The 20000-nt window shown below is 41.3% G+C and overlaps 1 protein-coding gene across 1 annotated transcript in view; it reads left to right on the plus strand.

The window, feature by feature from the left end:
• LOC306892465 (receptor-type tyrosine-protein phosphatase mu) overlaps positions 1-20000 on the plus strand; it is a gene marked incomplete at its 5' end in the record, with an annotated part of 122902 nt that overhangs the window by 71064 nt on the left and 31838 nt on the right. The window contains 5 exons of the mRNA XM_079453592.1: positions 1089-1397; positions 2219-2328; positions 7238-7439; positions 7524-7626; positions 18265-18541. Of these exons, the coding sequence (XP_079309718.1) occupies positions 1089-1397; positions 2219-2328; positions 7238-7439; positions 7524-7626; positions 18265-18541 (1001 nt within the window). The remainder of the gene's footprint in view (positions 1-1088; positions 1398-2218; positions 2329-7237; positions 7440-7523; positions 7627-18264; positions 18542-20000) is intronic.

The following is a 20000-nucleotide window of genomic DNA, read 5'->3' on the forward strand; positions in this document are numbered from 1 at the left end:
ACACAGAGACACAGAGACAGAGAGAGAGAGAGAGACAGAGAGAGAGACAGAGAGAGAGACAGAGACAGAGACAGAGACAGAGACAGAGACAGAGACAGAGACACAGAGACAGAGACACAGAGACAGAGACAGAGACACAGAGACACAGAGACACAGAGACACAGAGACACAGAGACACAGAGACACAGAGACACAGAGACACAGAGACACAGAGACACAGAGACACAGAGACACAGAGACACAGAGACACAGAGAGACAGAGAGACAGAGAGACAGAGACAGAGACAGAGACACAGAGACACAGAGACACAGAGACACAGAGACACAGAGACACAGAGACACAGAGACACAGAGACAGAGAGACAGAGACAGAGACAGAGACAGAGAGAGAGAGAGAGAGAGAGAGAGAGAGAGAGAGAGAGAGAGATAACATGTAAACAATGGTGATCCAGAAGCACTAACAGGTTTTTTTATTTCACATGTACTGTATGATGTCATTCTTTAGGAAGGTGCTGTTTTCTCTGCCTGTTGAGTTTATATTTGGGGTCAGCTGTGGCCTAATGGTTAGAGCGTTGGGCTTGTGATCAGAAGGTTCTAATCTCAGTGTCAGCAGGTCATGACTGAAGGGCCCTTGAGCAAGACACCTGCCAAATGAATAAATGTAAATGTATTTGGTTGTAGAAATAGCCGCAGAAGATCATCTGGTCTGAAAAGAAGAAAGCGAATCCGAGACTGCTGAGGGTTTTATTGAAGTCCAGAGTGAACATGTTGAAAAGACGTCTTGAGATTCTGTTTTAGTCATTTGTTGGCTAAATATCAGATAAAGAAATGTTGAGCATGATGTACGAGTGGCGTCTCGTGTTCTCCAGAATTCAAGAGCGGATCTGAGATCAGCACTCACTCTCTGTCCATGCGTTGGACCACGATGTAAAAACACGGTCACTACACTTTTACTCTAGTAAAACCCCGGTCAGATGTAATTCACCTCTCTCACTGCTGTATACGTCTCTTTTGACACCACATGAATATGAAATGTGGAGACTCTGCATTCAGAATCATGACTAACAGCCGTGCGTTTGTGTTCTCAGAGCCCATGCACGGCCCACGACAGCTGAAGGTTCTGGACATCAGATCTCGACAGGTTACCGTTCGCTGGGAACCTTTCGGCTACAACGTGACGCGTTGCCATAACTACAGTCTGACGGTTCAGTACCACGCCAGAGGAGGAGGGAAAGAGGAGAGCAGGGAGGAGGCGTCTTATGACAGTCATAGCTCCGCCCCCCAGCACACCATCCGTAACCTCACGCCTTACACCAACCTGAGCGTCAAACTCGTCCTGCGCAACCGCGAGGGCATCAAAGAGAGTCCAGAGATGCACGTTCAGACCGATGAAGATGGTAAGCGCCATATTAAATACAGGAAACAAATCATATAAGTTCATTGTTCATATTTATTCATATAATACTACAGTTCTTTGTGTTATTTTGGTGATAATTAAGTTCTGCTAAAAATCATTTGATTTGAATCTAATTTATTTGACAAGATTAACAAATCCGTACAAGAAAATACAAATATCCTGCACAACTGAAGAGGATTAAAAGATTATTTTCATTGTGCTCCTCTATGTTATTAATAATGACGATGGAGAAACTTACAAAGACAAGGCAATCTGCCCAACACTGCAATCCCATAATATCCCAAAATACTGTACATTTCAAACATGCCATATCAAGTTTTTAAATCACATTGTTATATTTAAATATAAGTGTAAAATATTGACTGTTAGATTTACATTCATGCATTTGGCAGATGCTTTTATCCTGGCTAGCGCCCGGGTTTAACCGCTTCAGTCAGATCTTTTGATTCCTGAGACAACATATAATGAAGAGCCCCATGCAGCCCATAATAATACTCAATACAGTGTAAAAAGACTTGGTGTTCATGATGAGAGAGTTTATGGAATGGAAATAAAGGTTGGATATTATATCAGTTGAATGAAATGCTCGGGTGCTTCATCTTGTCTCAGATGTTTTTCCTGAAAAGTAAAGAGTCGTCGTTTATCTTTCATATTCCGTGATGTCAACAGATTTTTTGTGCTAAACACACACATCAAGTGAGATCACACAATGCTTTCAGATTGAATCAAGATTCCATTTCTGACTTTCAAGTAGCGTTTCAATCACGTGGTTTAATTCCCTGTGATGTCACTTCCTGTCAGTGCCAGGTGAAGTTCCTCTGGAGTCAATCCAGGCCAGTGTGTATGAGGAGAAGATTGTGTTGAAATGGAGAGAACCGGCTCACACCTTCGGCATCATCACTCAATATGAGGTACACATTTACATTTACGTGTGTTACTGTTTGTGTTTTGCGTGTGTGTGTGTGTGTGTGTGTGTGTGCATGTGTGTGTGCATATGCATTCGTGTGTGTTATTCTGCGTATGTGCACATACGTGTGTGTGTGTTACCGTGTGTGCGTGTGTGTGTGTGTCACTGTATGTGTGTGTGCTTATGTGTTTGCATGTGTTATTCTGAGTGTGTGTGTGTGTGCATGTGTGTGTGCATATGTGTTTGTGTGTGTTATTCTGCGTATGTGCACATACGTGTGTGTGTGTTACCGTGTGTGCGTGTGTGTGTGTCACTGTATGTGTGTGTGCTTATGTGTTTGCATGTGTTATTCTGAGTGTGTGTGTGTGTGTGCATGTGTGTGTGCATATGTGTTTGTGTGTGTTATTCTGCGTATGTGCACAAACGTGTGTGTGTGTTACCGTGTGTGCGTGTGTGTGTGTCACTGTATGTGTGTGTGCTTATGTGTTCGTATGTGTTATTCTGCGTGTGTGTTACTGTGTGTGCATGTGTGTGTGCTTATGTGTTCGTATGTGTTATTCTGCGTGTATGTTACTGTGTGTGCATGTGTGTGTGCATATGTGTTCGTATGTGTTATTCTGCGTGTGTGTTACTGTGTGTGCATGTGTGTGTGCATATGTGTTCGTATGTGTTATTCTGCGTGTGTGTTACTGTGTGTGCATATGTGTTCGTATGTGTTATTCTGCGTGTGTGTTACTGTGTGTGCATGTGTGTGTGCTTATGTGTTCGTATGTGTTATTCTGCGTGTATGTTACTGTGTGTGCATGTGTGTGTGCATATGTGTTCGAATGTTTTATTCTGCGTGTGTGTTTGTGTGTGTGCATATGTGTTCGTATGTGTTATTCTGCGTGTATGTTACTGTGTGTGCATGTGTGTGTGCATATGTGTTCGTATGTGTTATTCTGCGTGTGTGTTTGTGTGTGTGCATATGTGTTTGTGTGTGTTATTCTGCGTATGTGCACATACATGTGTGTGTGTTACCGTGTGTGCGTGTGTGTGTGTCACTGTATGTGTGTGTGCTTATGTGTTCGTATGTGTTATTCTGCGTGTATGTTACTGTGTGTGCATGTGTGTGTGCATATGTGTTTGTATGTGTTATTCTGCGTGTGTGTTTGTGTGTGTGCATATGTGTTTGTGTGTGTTATTCTGCGTGTGTGTGTGTTACCGTGTGTGCGTGTGTGTGTGTCACTGTATGTGTGTGTGCTTATGTGTTCGTATGTGTTATTCTGCGTGTATGTTACTGTGTGTGCATGTGTGTGTGCATATGTGTTCGTATGTGTTATTCTGCGTGTGTGTTTGTGTGTGTGCATTTGTGTTCGTATGTGTTATTCTGCGTGTATGTTACTGTGTGTGCATGTGTGTGTGCATATGTGTTCGTATGTGTTATTCTGCGTGTGTGTTACTGTGTGTGCATATGTGTTCGTATGTGTTATTCTGCGTGTGTGTTACTGTGTGTGCATGTGTGTGTGCATATGTGTTTGTGTGGGTTATTCTGCGTATGTGCACATACGTGTGTGTATGTTACCGTGTGTGCGTGTGTGTGTGTCACTGTATGTGTGTGTGCTTATGTGTTTGCATGTGTTATTCTGAGTGTGTGTGTGTGTGTGCATGTGTGTGTGTATATGTGTTTGTGTGTGTTATTCTGCTTATGTGCACAAACGTGTGTGTGTGTTACCGTGTGTGCGTGTGTGTGTGTCACTTTATGTGTGTGTGCTTATGTGTTCGTATGTGTTATTCTGCGTGTGTGTTACTGTGTGTGCATGTGTGTGTGCTTATGTGTTCGTATGTGTTATTCTGCGTGTGTGTTACTGTGTGTGCATGTGTGTGTGCTTATGTATTCGTATGTGTTATTCTGCGTGTGTGTTTGTGTGTGTGTGCATATGTGTTCGTATGTGTTATTCTGCGTGTGTGTTACTGTGTGTGCATGTGTGTGTGCATATGTGTTCGTATGTGTTATTCTGCGTGTGTGTTACTGTGTGTGCATGTGTGTGTGCATATGTGTTCGTATGTGTTATTCTGCGTGTGTGTTACTGTGTGTGCATGTGTGTGTGCATATGTGTTCGTATGTGTTATTCTGCGTCTGTGCATGTGTGTGTGCATATGTGTTCGTATGTGTTATTCTGCGTGTGTGTTTGTGTGTGTGCATATGTGTTCGTATGTGTTATTCTGCGTGTGTGTTACTGTGTGTGCATGTGTGTGTGCATATGTGTTCGTATGTGTTATTCTGCGTGTGTGTTACTGTGTGTGCATGTGTGTGTGCATATGTGTTCGTATGTGTTATTCTGCGTGTGTGTTACTGTGTGTGCATGTGTGTGTGCATATGTGTTCGTATGTGTTATTCTGCGTGTGTGTTACTGTGTGTGCATGTGTGTGTGCATATGTGTTCGTATGTGTTATTCTGCGTGTGTGTTACTGTGTGTGCATATGTGTTCGTATGTGTTATTCTTCGTGTGTGTTACTGTGTGTGCATGTGTGTGTGCATATGTGTTCGTATGTGTTATTCTGCGTGTGTGCATGTGTGTGTGCATATGTGTTCGTATGTGTTATTCTGCGTGTGTGTTTGTGTGTGTGCATATGTGTTCGTATGTGTTATTCTGCGTGTGTGTGTGCATATGTGTTCGTATGTGTTATTCTGCGTGTGTGTTACTGTGTGTGCATGTGTGTGTGCATATGTGTTCGTGTGTGTTATTCTGTGTGTGTGCACATGCGCATGTGTCACTGTATGTGTGTGTGCTTATGTGTTCGTGTGTGTGTGTGTGTGTGTGTGTGTGTGTGTGTGTGTGTGTAGTTCAGAAGGCATGAGGTCTGACTGTACAGTGAAATGTCAGTAAATTGACAGTGAAGTTCTGCCTTTGATTTGTCAGTATCAAAGACTTCAAACTGAGACTCTCTGACAAGCAGCGCTATCAAAAGGACAGTTTGGGATTTTTCCTCTTATAATGGATTTCTCTCTCTCTCTCTCTGCTCCATTCCAAACCTTCTGCTTTCCAGTGAGATTCAAATGGCAAACAGTAGTTTTTCAGATCAGTTCAGATGAGATTTTCTCATTTCATCCCAGGTCGTGAAATTGTGGATTTGGTCCGATCGGAATAACGTGAAGCTAATGACAACATATCCAGGGCTTATGAAAAACCAGCAGCTCCTGAGAAAATATTTCAATCTGAGAAGAGTTTGAAGTGTGACGCTTCATTAATGTCGTAATGAAGAACGCCGTTCAGATATCAGAAGTCAACACGACTCCACTCATTTTATTATTCATTCATTTCTCTCTTGTGCTGGATTATAATTGAAAAAAGCCTTCAAGCATTGCAGATATAATAGAGTCTAATTTGGTGGAACTCAAAGACTTCTGGAAGCATTTGGTTTGGGAAGATGAAATTCATTTGTTAGCATTGAGAAAATGTGGTGTTGTGGCATTAAAAGTGATTGTTGACATGACAGGAGCCGTGAGTGATCTTCAGAGGGTTCAGCGACTGCTCACTTTAGACTGGGATGAATAAATCTTTCACAAATCTTTGAAGAGTCTCTCTGCTCTTTTACTGGAGTCAGATGTATGAATGTTTTCAATTACCAGCTACTGAACATTTTGTTCATATTAGCTAGACCAGCTCTTTTATTCTTATTAAATAAAAGAAGAATATCCATGTTGGCGTTTTATTGAAAAGCAACTTAAAGAGTAGATATATACCAAGAGACGAAACTCAATAGAATGTTCCATTGCAACACCAGTGCCCTGCGCTTCTGCCATTTTGCGGTGAATGCGACTCAGCTTTTTGCTTTCACGATGGCAATATCAGCTGCTCTGTCAAAAAAAACCATAAAAGCAAAAATTCAAACTGAACAATGATACATGATGACAAAACACTTGGGTCTCTTGAAACCATGTCACTAATAAAGCTTTTCACCCCAAAATGGCGGCCATGATGTTTTCCAAAAAGCAGCAGAGTTTTGCCTCTTGGTATCTATACTCTTTGGTAAATCTTGTCAAATTATTCACATTTTTTTTAAAAACATCACATTAATGTCCATCAAATGTCTTTATTCACATCAGTTGTTGTGTTGTGTTGGTAAAATATAGAAACCCAACTGTTCATTTAAATTAACTTAGAAAATATCAATATTTGACTCAACAACATTATCCAGACTCAGCTCAGAGCATATAGATAATAGCAAAGTAGTGCTGCTCTTTCAATCGAAAAGAGAGGAATAACATGGAGACCACATTAGCAATGAGGATTGCATCACAATCCGGTGCGAAAGTGCATCACACTTTCCGGCAGGGTTTGGGTGTAACTTTCAAATAATAGTGGGGTCTGGGTCGGGTACGGGTTGTAAATTTATGGCATTTCTTTGGTCTTAACGGGTTAGGGTCTGTGTAGCACAATCACGGGTCTCTTCGGTCTCTCACATTTTTGGACCCGTGAAGACCTATACTTTGGACCACATTTGTTGAGAAAACTCATAAATTTGCTTGTGATCTCTTGCCTTATTATTTTAGGTTTTGTTAATCTTTTCTTTTACGGTGTATCAGTCGATCATTCATCTTTCATTTTGGGTTTTTTGGGCCATTTAATCACACTGGGCTACAATATTAACAAAATAACAATAACAATGTGGTCAAATTCATCTCTAAATTAGTTTTCAGTTTTTTGGTCAATGAATCACACTTGACTACCAGTGTATGGAGAAAGAGTCATTGTGAGTCTAAAGATTTAACATTTTAATCAGTATTATCTTATGTGTTCATCATATTGATCACAAAATCAACCGTCTTAGTCAAGTTATTAACGTGATATTTTATTGTCAGGAATTATCTATTTTGAAGCTTCAAGACTCTGTCTGTTGTTCTGAAGTGTTTTGGTTTGTGTCTTCAGATCTCATTTAAAGCGGTCAGCTCATTTGATCCGCTGCTGGATCTCTCCAATCAAAGTGGAAAGGTGGATAAGTTTGGAAATGAGACGAGTCACGTGTTTCTGGGTGTCTATCCTGGATCCACATACTCCTTCAGCATCAGAGCCAGCACGGCCAAGGGTTACGGACCGCCCGCCATCACACAGGCAACCACAAAGATCTCGGGTCAGCACCTCGCACAACACAAACAAGAATACAAACACAAACAAACGCTTGTGTTGTGTGTCTTATCAGTGTTTGTGTGTGCAGCTCCATTAATGCCAGTGTATGATCAGGAGACGCCTCTGAACCAATCAGACAGCAGCGTGACGGTTGTTCTCAAACCCGCTCGGAGCAGAGGAGCTCCTGTCAGGTAACACACATCTGTGTGTGTGTGTGTGTTACTTTAAATATAAACACACTTCATGAACTCACAATGTTAACATCAGTAGAGAATAAAGTGTGTGTGCGTGCACGTGTTTGATGGAACAGAGTGTGTGTGTGTGCGTGTCTGTATGTGTGTGTGAGTTTATGTGATAGAATGATAGAGAAACATCTTGGTTACGGATGTAACCTCAGTCCCTGATGGAGGGAACGAGACGTTCTATCGAACCGACAGATGGGGTTTGATCTTGGTGTCACCAAACAGTCCACCCTGCGCGACGGGCACATCGTCTGTGCAAGGCTGAGCCATAGGTGCCGCTCTTGGTCCAACCCAGCGGGCGTCGTCACCTATTCGCCCAAAGTGTGAAGTCAGTGGCGGTGGGCAGCTGAATCGTGTGTTCCCTTGAGCAGGGGCAGCGTGTGCGTGAGAGTGTGTGTGTGTGTGTTTGTCTGAGAGAGAGAGAGAGAGACAGAGACAATCTTTAAAGTGGAGAACAAAGGGTGTGTGTGTGTGTGTGTGTGTGCGATGGAGACTTGAGGAAACTACATAAAAGCAGTTGAGATCTGTCCCTTTTGCAGCACAGTCTCTCTCTTATACTTGCCCGCCACAAAAACTAATTAATAAATAATAATGTCTAGTTATTAGTTTGTTTTTGACCTACAGTATGCAATCTTTATAAGATCATAATACTATAAAACTATTAGCCTAACTCTAATATTAATAGTCAATCAGTTGATCATAAATGATCCAATTATGAGAAATGAGCACAAATAAATGTAATAAAGCAAACACACAAATTAAATGAACAGCGCCTTTCTGTTGGTATACAAACTGAAAACAGGAGTCGAATATAAAATAACACTTCATAGTGTTCACAGTAGAAATTAAATAAAGATGAAACCATATTAAAGTTGATCACAGTGTGTTTTGTCTCCATTGTTTGAAAGCATTAAAAGAGAGATGTTTATTATTTTTGTGTACGCTGCACTGAAGGTCTCACCGCTTCGGCCTGGATTATGAATGTTCGTGTGAGATTTGCTGTTTGGTCTCTCTGCCGTAGTTAAACTAGTGCCGTCGTCTGCATTTGAATATTTCTACATATTGTTCTAACAATTTCGTATACCATTCGTAAGCCTAAAAGATGATCATGTAACCACTCTAATGCGCTAAACTGTGAATGGGTTTGGTGGAATCACAGTAGTAGACCATCCGGGTATTTCCCGTCTGCTGTTTTTTGACTCATTTTCGCCTACTATATAGTCTGGAAGTAGGGGATTTAGGACGCAGGGTGTCTTTCTTAAGCGCGGCTCTTTAAGCTGATGCACTGCCGGTGTTACTTCGTTTTCATTTTGTGCAAGTTGTGCAACATTTCTGTTCCGTGCAACAGAAACACGTGGCGATTAGCGAGCGGTTAATAGCGAAATTCTGTATTCGCTGCATTTCCAACCAGCTATATGAGTGATGTCAGACAGAAGAAATGTGTCTGTGCATGATTGATTCATTGCTCTATGTCTTGAAAACCATGTGTTTAATACTGTATACCAACATATTTTCAAACAAGCCTGTTTTTGTGATATAAATCAAAGTCAATATTCTTCTTTAACGAAAAATCACAGATAATATAATATCTCAGTTGTTTCTCTTAGTAGTGAGATGGAAAATCATTTCATATCATTTACAGTTACAAGGTCCTACATGATGCGAGTATTATAGGGAATAGATTTAATATGAGGTTTTTCAGGACTGCAAGTTCACTGTGAACAGAAATAAATGACCGGCGTAATCCCGCCTCTGACTATTGGATTATACCACGAGATTTAACCTCTATTCAAAAGTCTAATCTATCTGATCTGATCAAATCATGTTTTTAACTTGCCGACATTCCTCAATAAAATTGGAAAATAAGTCGATCAAGATTTGATTATTGTGATCTGGCTCTAATCTCCGGACACAAACGACAGAAGTGTATTTGGATCAGAGTTAAATCTCATGTGCGTTCCGGTTTATGTTCATGTATTTAACTCCTGAATGACTTCAGATGACATGAAAGAATGTTGTGTCTTTAAGAGATGAGGGTCAGGGGTCAAACTGGGACAATAACTGAAATTCTGCAGTGTTATTAAAACAGATATCTTTAGCTTGATTTGATTTTGATTTTTATAAGCTCTTTATTGATCAAAAGTGAGTTTATAACATATAATCTGTCTATGAAATTAAATTAAATTAAATTATACCTGATGACACTATTGCTGAAACCGTATCGAATTGGTAAAGAGAACAATTGAGAAAGCTTTTGTGTATAGTTCATTTGCAAAAACTGATAACTTTGTTTTAAAAAATGGTAGGAATGCACAGTAAAAAAATATGATTATTAAAATATTTGTAATCTGTTTTTGCAACTAAACTCTATATATTAAACTATAAATAATGTTTCCAGGTAGTGATTCAGCCAGTGGATTTGTGAGTCCAATCACTGATTATTAGAACATGTCATTCATGTTTCATATTCAAACATTAAAATAACGAAAGTAACAAAATTGCAAAAAAATTACTAAAATTAATGTGAAAATGAAAAATATTAAAATAATTCAAAATGATCCGCGATCATTTTAGGGTACAAATCAATTATTGAGTAAATATGTGTTCAGTGTTCAAAACGATTGTCTTATCTTACCCTGATCCACAACGGTAAACTTAAAATAACTATTTGAAATTTTTTTCATTACATCACGTTCGTAAACACAAAGAAGAGAAACCGGCTAGTTTTTCACGTGTGTGTGGATAGGGTTGCTGTGGGTGACAGAGTCTTGTTTATTCTTATAACAGTCGCTTAGAAATTAAATCATCATCTAGATGGCGTTTTTAAAGAAAGCTAAAGTGATAGCTTCATGCTAAAACCAAAAATAAAATCAACAGATTAATTTAGTCTAAAACCAAAGCTAACATTGACAGATTCATTTTTTTAAAGACTATTGTCCCTATCGTACATGCGGCGCAATGCGCAGCGCAAGTGTTGTTTCATGTAGTCAGAACAAAAGCGGCAGATATTGTATGTGTTCAGACCACATGTTTGAGATATATTACTTGTAGTGTGTAAGCTAGGAGGTATTTTCCATGTTATTTCGAGTTTTTGTCCACATCAGGCGAGACGTGATAACCAACGGTACAATCGATTCTATATAAGTGAAGGTTTGCCGTTGTGCCTTGTATAGACATGGTCACGTGGTCTGTCAAGTTGATGTACAGATGTAGTGTTAGTCGTCAGTCATTTAGCACAGAGCTCAGATTCATCCGCACAGAGCGGTTCTCAAACTGAGATGGCGACAAAGAAGCCAAAGTTAAGGACTGCCGCTTAAAAAAAACACAATAAAACTAAATATATGTGTTTTTCCATACAGTGTGAGTCCATTTACCTGTCGTGTAAATACTCAATTACTAATCTCTCATCTTTATTCATGTCACTGATTCTTTTGTGCGTTTTGATTATTATTATTGTTTCCATGATAAAACAAGCGGCGTATTTCCACGAGGATCACAGACGGAATGGCTTTTATATTTTCATTGTTCTGAATGAGTAATCAAAGCATCTGATTAGCTGGAAGAAAATCTGCTCCCAGACGCTCGACGGCAGATGTTTTTCATTGATATCAGCCCGAAGGAAACACATTAAATGACACTGGAGCTTTGAGCCAAAACAACAACAGAGATTAATCCAAGAACATGACGGAGAGAAGTCCTCACCGCAGCCGCTGAGGAACACGCAAATCAAACACTTCACTTTTTTCTGTGTAATCACTCATTAGAAACACAAATCCACCCACTCATGCACAGATATACTTAAGCACATGTAATCTCTGTGAACACACACGCGTGTCCAGAGGGGGCGAGAGCGTGTACCGTCTCTTGAAGATCTGTCTCGGCACGACCATCACAAACCAAAATACACATTTACAACCTGAAACACTCACGGCCATTGGTCACGCTGTTCCTCGTGCCTGGGGCCTGTCAACACACACATTTGCTTGTTTCGCTTTAATTCAGTTTGTGTGTAAATCCTTTGCCAATTTTACATGAGTTCATTGACGGATGCTTTTTAACACGCGAGTTTGTGTGTTCTCTGATAGTCAAACCCTTGAGGGCCTATCTTCAGGAGGTTTAAAGCCCACGGCTCAGGTGGACTCACCGTGTGTCCGAATACACTTTTGCTAGTTTAACGGCAGGAAAACGGACGGCGTGCCCGGACACGTGATCTAAACGGGTGGTCCTGATTCTCTTAATGAGTGATGGGTGTTTTTTCAATCAGAGTGTCATCTTCCGTTCCTTTTTTTAATCCGCCATAACGGATTTGCGAATTACACGGCGGAATTGGTAAGAGCAACACTTCTCCAGCGAGGAAACACGTCTGCTCGTGCGAGAGGTTAAATCGCAAGCAGACCATCTTCAGTACAAGACAGATTTGTATCTTTTTCTCCACAATAATAATCTTTTACATTTTTATTCATTTGTATAAATATTTGTCATTATTGTGTGCTTCTGCGCGTCCCTCTGTGTGTAATAAACAGAATGAACGAGTGCTGTGCAATAGGCGCATATTCCTAATCCGCTCTTAAAATAACTAAACATATATTGCGTTGGTTGAGTCGGTCTATGGCTCAGTCTACATTTACATTTAGTCATTTATAGCGATATGTTCTTTCTGTAAGTTATAGGAAATGGATTTTATTTACACAGTGATAGAATGGAACCCACTATGGATGTGGTTTCACTAGGTCTCTCTTCGTCAGGAATTGTCTAAATCCATGTTGAATATCATGTCTGTCGTGAGTTAATACTTCAGATCGACTGCAAGGTAGATAGGAAAGGGAAAAACAGCCGGCAGGAAACAAAGTGAATAATATGGAAATAATTGATTGAATAATCTCAGTTGTGCTTGTCCGACTAGAAACAGATTCAATAGGTATTATTATACTGTCCTAGATAGTGGAAAATAACACTATCAAAACTTTGTCGCGTGAAGTTAATATGAACCATGAGATGGAGACCATTGGAGCATCCAACATTAGATTAAACAATATTACAAAATAAGGATCAAATGTAACAAAAGAAAATACACATGAACAATAAAATGATCAAATAAATGAAGTGAATGTGTGATCAATTAAATTTAATAAACGCATCTCACTTCGTAAGGGTTAGTAATGGAAATACTGATAGGAATCATGTAATAAATGAGATCAATGAAATAAAATATCTGAGTTTCTACTTAACATCTCAAGATTCTGCAAAGAATTCTGTTCCCCCAGATTCGCACCAAATACAAAAAGGCGTTATTGTTAATTCATATTTCAATAGACTAGTATTAGAAGGAATAAACCTGTGTTGTAGATCTGATGACGTATGTGAAGAAAGCATAATAGTGTCCTCGGTTGACATGATGCTGATGAGAGACGGCCGGTCGAGGTGAACTGTGAGCTCAATCATTAACACTGACACAGAAGAGAGAGACGGACTCACAGCATCAGAGTCCGGTCCGTCCGTGCAGGTGCTCAGCGGGTGACGGACTGTAATTGGTGTCGGTTTAAATCCAGATCCAGCTTCACATGAACCATCACGTCTGATGATTTTCTGTCTATCCTCATACAGTCAGAGCTGCGGGTTTCCTTGACTTTAAAAACCAGATCATATCATCATGAGTGTGTTGCTCTTTCAGAACTAGTGATGCCGATGTGTGACCCTGGAGCACAAAACCAGTCTTCAGTTGAGCAAAAACACATCGTATGGGTCAAAATGATCCAGTTTCTTTTATGCCAAACATTATTAGGACAATAAGTAAAGATGATGTTCAATGAAGATATTGTGTAAATGTCCGTTATTGTGTGAGTAATATGCTATACTAAGGACTTCGTTCCAACAACTTTAAAGGCGCTTTTCTCAATATTTACTAATAAATACTTTCCTGTATCTCAGTGGTAAGAGCATTTCATTAACAGCACAAGGTTGTGTGTTGGATCTCAGGGGATTGCAAATACCTGTGTTTAAATGTATAGGATAATGCAATGTAAGTCACTTTGGATAAAAGCGTCTGCCAAATGCATAAATGTAAATGTAAATATTTCGATTTTTTGCACCCTTGCAGATTTTAGAATAGTTGTGTATCAACCAAAATATCGGCCAAATTTTAACAAACCAAACATCAATGGAAAGCGTATTTATTCAGCTTTCAGGTGATGCAATAATCTCGTTATTTAGAAAAAATGACCCTTAAGACTGATTTTGTTTTCCAGACATTTGGTCTTGATTGTAAATCCCATTGCGAGGCTGGATTTGATTTTCAAGATGTTTACAATATGAGATATAACTGCTGTTTGTATTCTCCTGGTGTATTTCAGTGGTTTTCTCATTGAATTCCGTGCGCGGCGCGCACTCATTCGGCTCTGGGACGGAGCTGTCAGCTCACTGCTGTTGGAGGTTTTAATTCATTGCTTTAGGAGCTCAGGGAGTTCAATGAAGTCAATGACAGTTTGAAGAGATCTTAAGCAGACATCCCAACAGATCCAGAACAAACGCATGCCATCCATGCAAACAACAGATTCTTAACTGAATATTTCCTCATTTATAGCTCGTTTAACAATTCAATTTGAATCATATTTTCCTTCACAATTGTCGTTGTTGGAAAGCAGCTTTAGATACATCGTAATAAAAAAGGGAAAATGAAGATACATGGAATGCAAGTTTCTTAACTGCTTAGTTATTGCTTAACTGCAATAAATGCTATGGTGTATCATCAGAGATGGTCATTGATTCAATAAAGTATATTTAATTTTGGTATATAATTATTTTAAACATTGTTATCAGGACTGTTTAGAGACTGTTTATTATTTCTGCTCAAGTTTCTACGTGGTGGTGACGGAACTTGTTTTCCACCAGAATCAAATGAATAGTGAAATGTTTACTAGTTGATCAGCATTTGTTTTATTATTAACAGCATCTGTTTCACTGGTCATTTAATGAGTTTGTGACATTATTAGGTGACTTTTCATCAGACAAAAGCTGCACGCTTGAGACTTGTTGTCTCCTCCCGTCCCCTGCTGAGCGTGATGAGTTTGTTCTACTGTGATGTAATTATAACTCTGATCTTATACCGCGCGTCAGATGAAAGTCGCAGGTGTGTTTGCGCGCTCGATCGCGCTCTCAGATGTTCAGATCGCCCGTTGCCGTCGGCAGTCTCCGTTTGGCCCGAGGGCAGATCGAGTCACATTCATGCCCCTTATTCAAACCCCACGTATCAGCGGTGACAGACAAGTCCACATCCACACAGACCTTCTTCTTTCAGGAAAAAAGCTGAATTTATGCAGAATAATAAGTGATCCGATGGGCAAAGATTTCCGTTTCCACAGTAACAGAGAGAAGAAGGACATAACTGGGTTGTGATGTGGAAATGGGTTTCCGTCTCCAGGTCTCATCCCATTACACACCTGCTGAAGCCCACAGCACATCACATAAAACCTCCATCATCACCACCACCTCGAGATTCTCTTTTTAAAGCATCGTATTAACAGAAGTTCTTGTTGACGGCATATAAATGAATTAATAACAAAAATCATGTTTTTATTGTGTCAAAACAAACCAACTGTAGTTGAGATCTTGCTTATTACACGACTAGCTGCCACATGAGAACGGTTTTAGGTAAGAAACCACGTTCAAATAAACAGGCAAATTGGTTGAATCATTTGTAAATATAATATCTTATGTGTTATTAAAGTATTTATCGGTTACGGTTGAGTGCCTCTCTGATCATAAGCCTCCAGTAAGTGCAGACGTTTGTCCATATTTGTTGATGTGCCTTGAAACGGGTTGCCTGAAGTGGTTGTCGATGTACGGCGAGGTGCTTGAATAATTAGACTCACGGTGTTGATGGTAATCCTGTGCTCATCCTGAAGGACGTTGTTCCAGACTGCGTCGGTTGTAACAGAGATTTAAGCGGAGGAAGCGGCATCGCTCCTTGTGCATAGACCCCATTGGAATGCACAATAAAGAAACATTAACATATCTTTCAGTTCCATATGTGAATTTGATGTGTAAAAACTGTATAATGTTTTGTTCATGTTTGCTTTATAGTATATTAAATATCAAGGTGTTTGATTTCATTTCACCTCTGAATAAAAATACACATCAATTATACATTTAAATTGAATTTGAATAGAAAATAAAACCATTGATTGATTAACAATATTATCTTCATTATTTTTGGAGGTGAAATGTGACCTGGTTCCTGGTATTAGTAATCTTTACACGCACATCTCTCTCTCTCTCTCGTTCATCTGTAATCTAGACGGTGAGGTTGTTAATTGACCTCTGAACTTTCACCTCAGTGTGGAGCTGATTAACTTCCACCTCTCACCTTGCTTGTGTCTCATAGGTGTTTCAATAATTGATCGCATTATATTTCATCTCCACACAGAGAAGGATCGTTTCCCAGCATGCCGCAGGACAGCAGATGTGAGATGTTTGACTAACAGCTTTTCATTCTTTATCATGTGAATGCAAAGACATTTCGTGAACCTTCTCTCCCCTCAAAACGTCCGACGCACAGAATGATTGACAGATGAGTGCGTGACGCTCCCCCGGCATGTTTACATTTGGCCAATTCCAGCGTTATGGACGTGACATAAAGAATGAATTTTTTGGGAATATATATAGAACCATCTGTTAATGTTTGACTGAACCCTTGCTGATAGAGTCTCAACATTAAAACATGTATTGATTTTAAAACGGGAAATAAACATGCGTTATGGATGTGACAAACTTTGAAGGATTTCTGTGAAATAAAACGCACAATCCTGAAGCAATAATACCCAATGAATAGAGAAGGGATGACTCTTTATAGAACATCAAATAGTGAAAGTAACTATGTTATGAGGAATATGGAGCGTTATGGATGTGACAATCCTGAAAATGGCTCTTACGTGACTATGAAAAATCATGCAGTAAAAATAAAACAAAGGCTTTAGAAATTTGAAGAGAGATCTCACATGGGGATCTGAACCAGATATCTGTGTAGTAAAAACACATTTTGTAGTGGTTAGGTTGACATTTTCACAGAATTGTCCATTTACATTTATTCTTTTGGCAGACGCTTTTATCCAAAACGACTCCCATTGCGTACTTAACATTTGTTTGTAATTCTGTGCAATCCCTGAGAGCGAACCCATGACCTTGCGGCTGCTAGCGCCACGCTCGAACCACTGAGCTACAGCAAATACGTATGTAATGTTCCCCCATACAGTATGTGTGTTATAGCGGATGGACACACTCATCTACAGAAGCAGTGCTTTAGGAGGAAGAGTATTTCAGCTGATGTTTTTGGGTTGATGAGAAAGCGCAGGAAAAGGGCAGACGCTTTCAGCCCGGCACCAATGTGGAATTTTGTCATTTCATTAGCGACAGTATTTTTATATGGCCAGCTTTTTATATTCACAGATAACCTTTTGCTAGCAAACCAGACTTTATTACAGATTAGCCGAACCCAAAGGTCAGATTAACATCAGTCAACATTCATTGTGTTTTAGCGGCGAGCCTCTCTCTATATCCATCGGACGTTATTTTTATCCTGAGTGTGTATGAGGTCCGGTCCCCGTGTCTCATGTTCGTGTCACAGCGCTGTGTGTTACCGTATCTAAACCGTATGACGCTCCGGGGCTTTAGTGGCCCTTTCCCGAACCGACGTAGACTTTATGAAGGGACTGACCTTTAAGTCTATAAATGATTAAGCAGCAAACATGAGCATCAGCGTGTTGTGATGCGGTGTTCATTTCTGCAGGAGCTGCGCTCGCCCCTTTGCTTCAGTATTCCTCTGGTGTTTGGGAATATTGGATATTTCTCTGAGTGCGAGAAGGTTGAAATGATGGAGGTCTCTCAGAACGTCTTGAGAGCCCACAGCCGGGCGAGATGAAAGGAAAGTCGCCGGAGAGATTGAACTGGGTTCTTGATGAATATGCTCTGAGATTGCATCAGTGCGGTCGGCGCGGAAACGTCCAGATTGGATTCATCAAAAAAAGCTTTTCATTCTTTGGTCATATTTCCCTTAAAATCACAATCGACATCAAATGTTGTTTTGCTTAAAAAAGGAAAAACACTATTGTGTTGTATTTGTTGAGGCTGGTCAATGCGTTCGCTTCAACTGCACTGCTAAAGAATAATCAGGGGAACTTAAAAATCTTGATTTTTATACATTGCATCATTTATTGGACACAAAATACTGTGACAATGATCATTGGAGCCAAAATCATCAACACATTTGTTTTAATTTGACATCTAAACGGTGATTTAAACTTCTTTGAGCAGCGTATATTTATTTATGTTACAATACATTTAGTGAACACTTTTATGCAGACAATTAAGAAATATCGTTGAGCGGCAATCAAACATTCATATTACTTCAAAATATGCCTTATTATAAAGAATCACCAAAGAATAAAGATGTTTTATCACACATCATTTCACCTGACTGTAAACTCATTTTACTGTAATGAAGAGAAAGTGAAATCTGGAATAGAGTTTGAGTGAAAGCATGATCCTAAACTGAATCTCAATGTTCTTTCTTCAAAATGTGATGTTGTGTCTCAGTGTGTATCAGGTGATTGTGGAGGAGGAGAGGCCTCGGAGAGCTCGAGGAGGTGAAGCAGAGATCCTCCGCTGTTATCCTGCACCGGTTCACTATCAGAACACCAGCAGTCTGAACTCACGCTATTACTACACTGCAGAGATTCCCTCCGCCGGCCTCCCGTCACCACAACCCTTCACTATCGGAGACAACCGGACCTACAGCGGCTACTGGAACGCCCCTCTCCTGCCGCACAAGACCTACAGCATCTACTATCAGGCCGTCAGCTCAGCCAACGGGGTGCGTTATTCCTCACGTCTCATCTGTTGCTCACAGCACGATCCTGACACCTTCAGTCATTTACTCAAGAATTATAGTCTATTAGTGAGGCACGCACACACACACTTACACACTCACACACACTCACACACCCGCACACACACACACACACGCTCACACACACTCACCCGCACACACACACACACTCACCCGCACACACACTCACACTCACCCGCACACACACACTCACCCGCACTCACACACACTCACCCGCACACACTCACCCGCACACACACACTCACCCGCACACACACACATGCTCACACACACACACTCACCCGCACACACACACACTCACCCGCACACACACACACTCACACACACTCACCCGCACACACACACACTCACACGCACTCACCCGCACACACACACACTCACCCGCACACACACACACTCACACACACTCACCCGCACACACACACACTCACCCGCACACACACACGCTCACACACACTCACCCGCACACACACACGCTCACACACACTCACCCGCACACATACACACTCACACACACTCACCCGCACACACACACACACTCACACTCACCCGCACACACACACTCACACACACTCACCCGCACACACACACGCTCACACACACTCACCCGCACACACACTCACACTCACCCGCACACACACACACTCACACACACTCACCCGCACACACACACGCTCACACACACTCACCCGCACACACACACACTCACCCGCACACACACACTCACACACACTCACCCGCACACACACACGCTCACACACACTCACCCGCACACACACACACTCACCCGCACACACACACTCACACACACTCACCCGCACACACACACGCTCACACACACTCACCCGCACACACACACACACTCACCCGCACACACACTCACACTCACCCGCACACACACACTCACCCGCACTCACACACACTCACCCGCACACACTCACCCGCACACACACACTCACCCGCACACACACACACGCTCACACACACTCACCCGCACACACACACACTCACCCGCACACACACTCACACTCACCCGCACACACACACACTCACACACACTCACCCGCACACACACACACTCACACGCACTCACCCGCACACACACACACTCACCCGCACACACACACACGCTCACACACACTCACCCGCACACACACACACTCACCCGCACACACACTCACCCGCACACACTCACCCGCACACACACACTCACCCGCACACACACACACGCTCACACACACTCACCCGCACACACACACACTCACCCGCACACACACTCACACTCACCCGCACACACACACACTCACACACACTCACCCGCACACACACACACTCACACGCACTCACCCGCACACACACACACTCACCCGCACACACACACTCACACACACTCACCCGCACACACACACGCTCACACACACTC

Source organism: Barbatula barbatula (assembly GCF_947034865.1).
Source record: "Barbatula barbatula genome assembly, chromosome: 3".
NCBI lineage: Eukaryota > Metazoa > Chordata > Actinopteri > Cypriniformes > Nemacheilidae > Barbatula > Barbatula barbatula.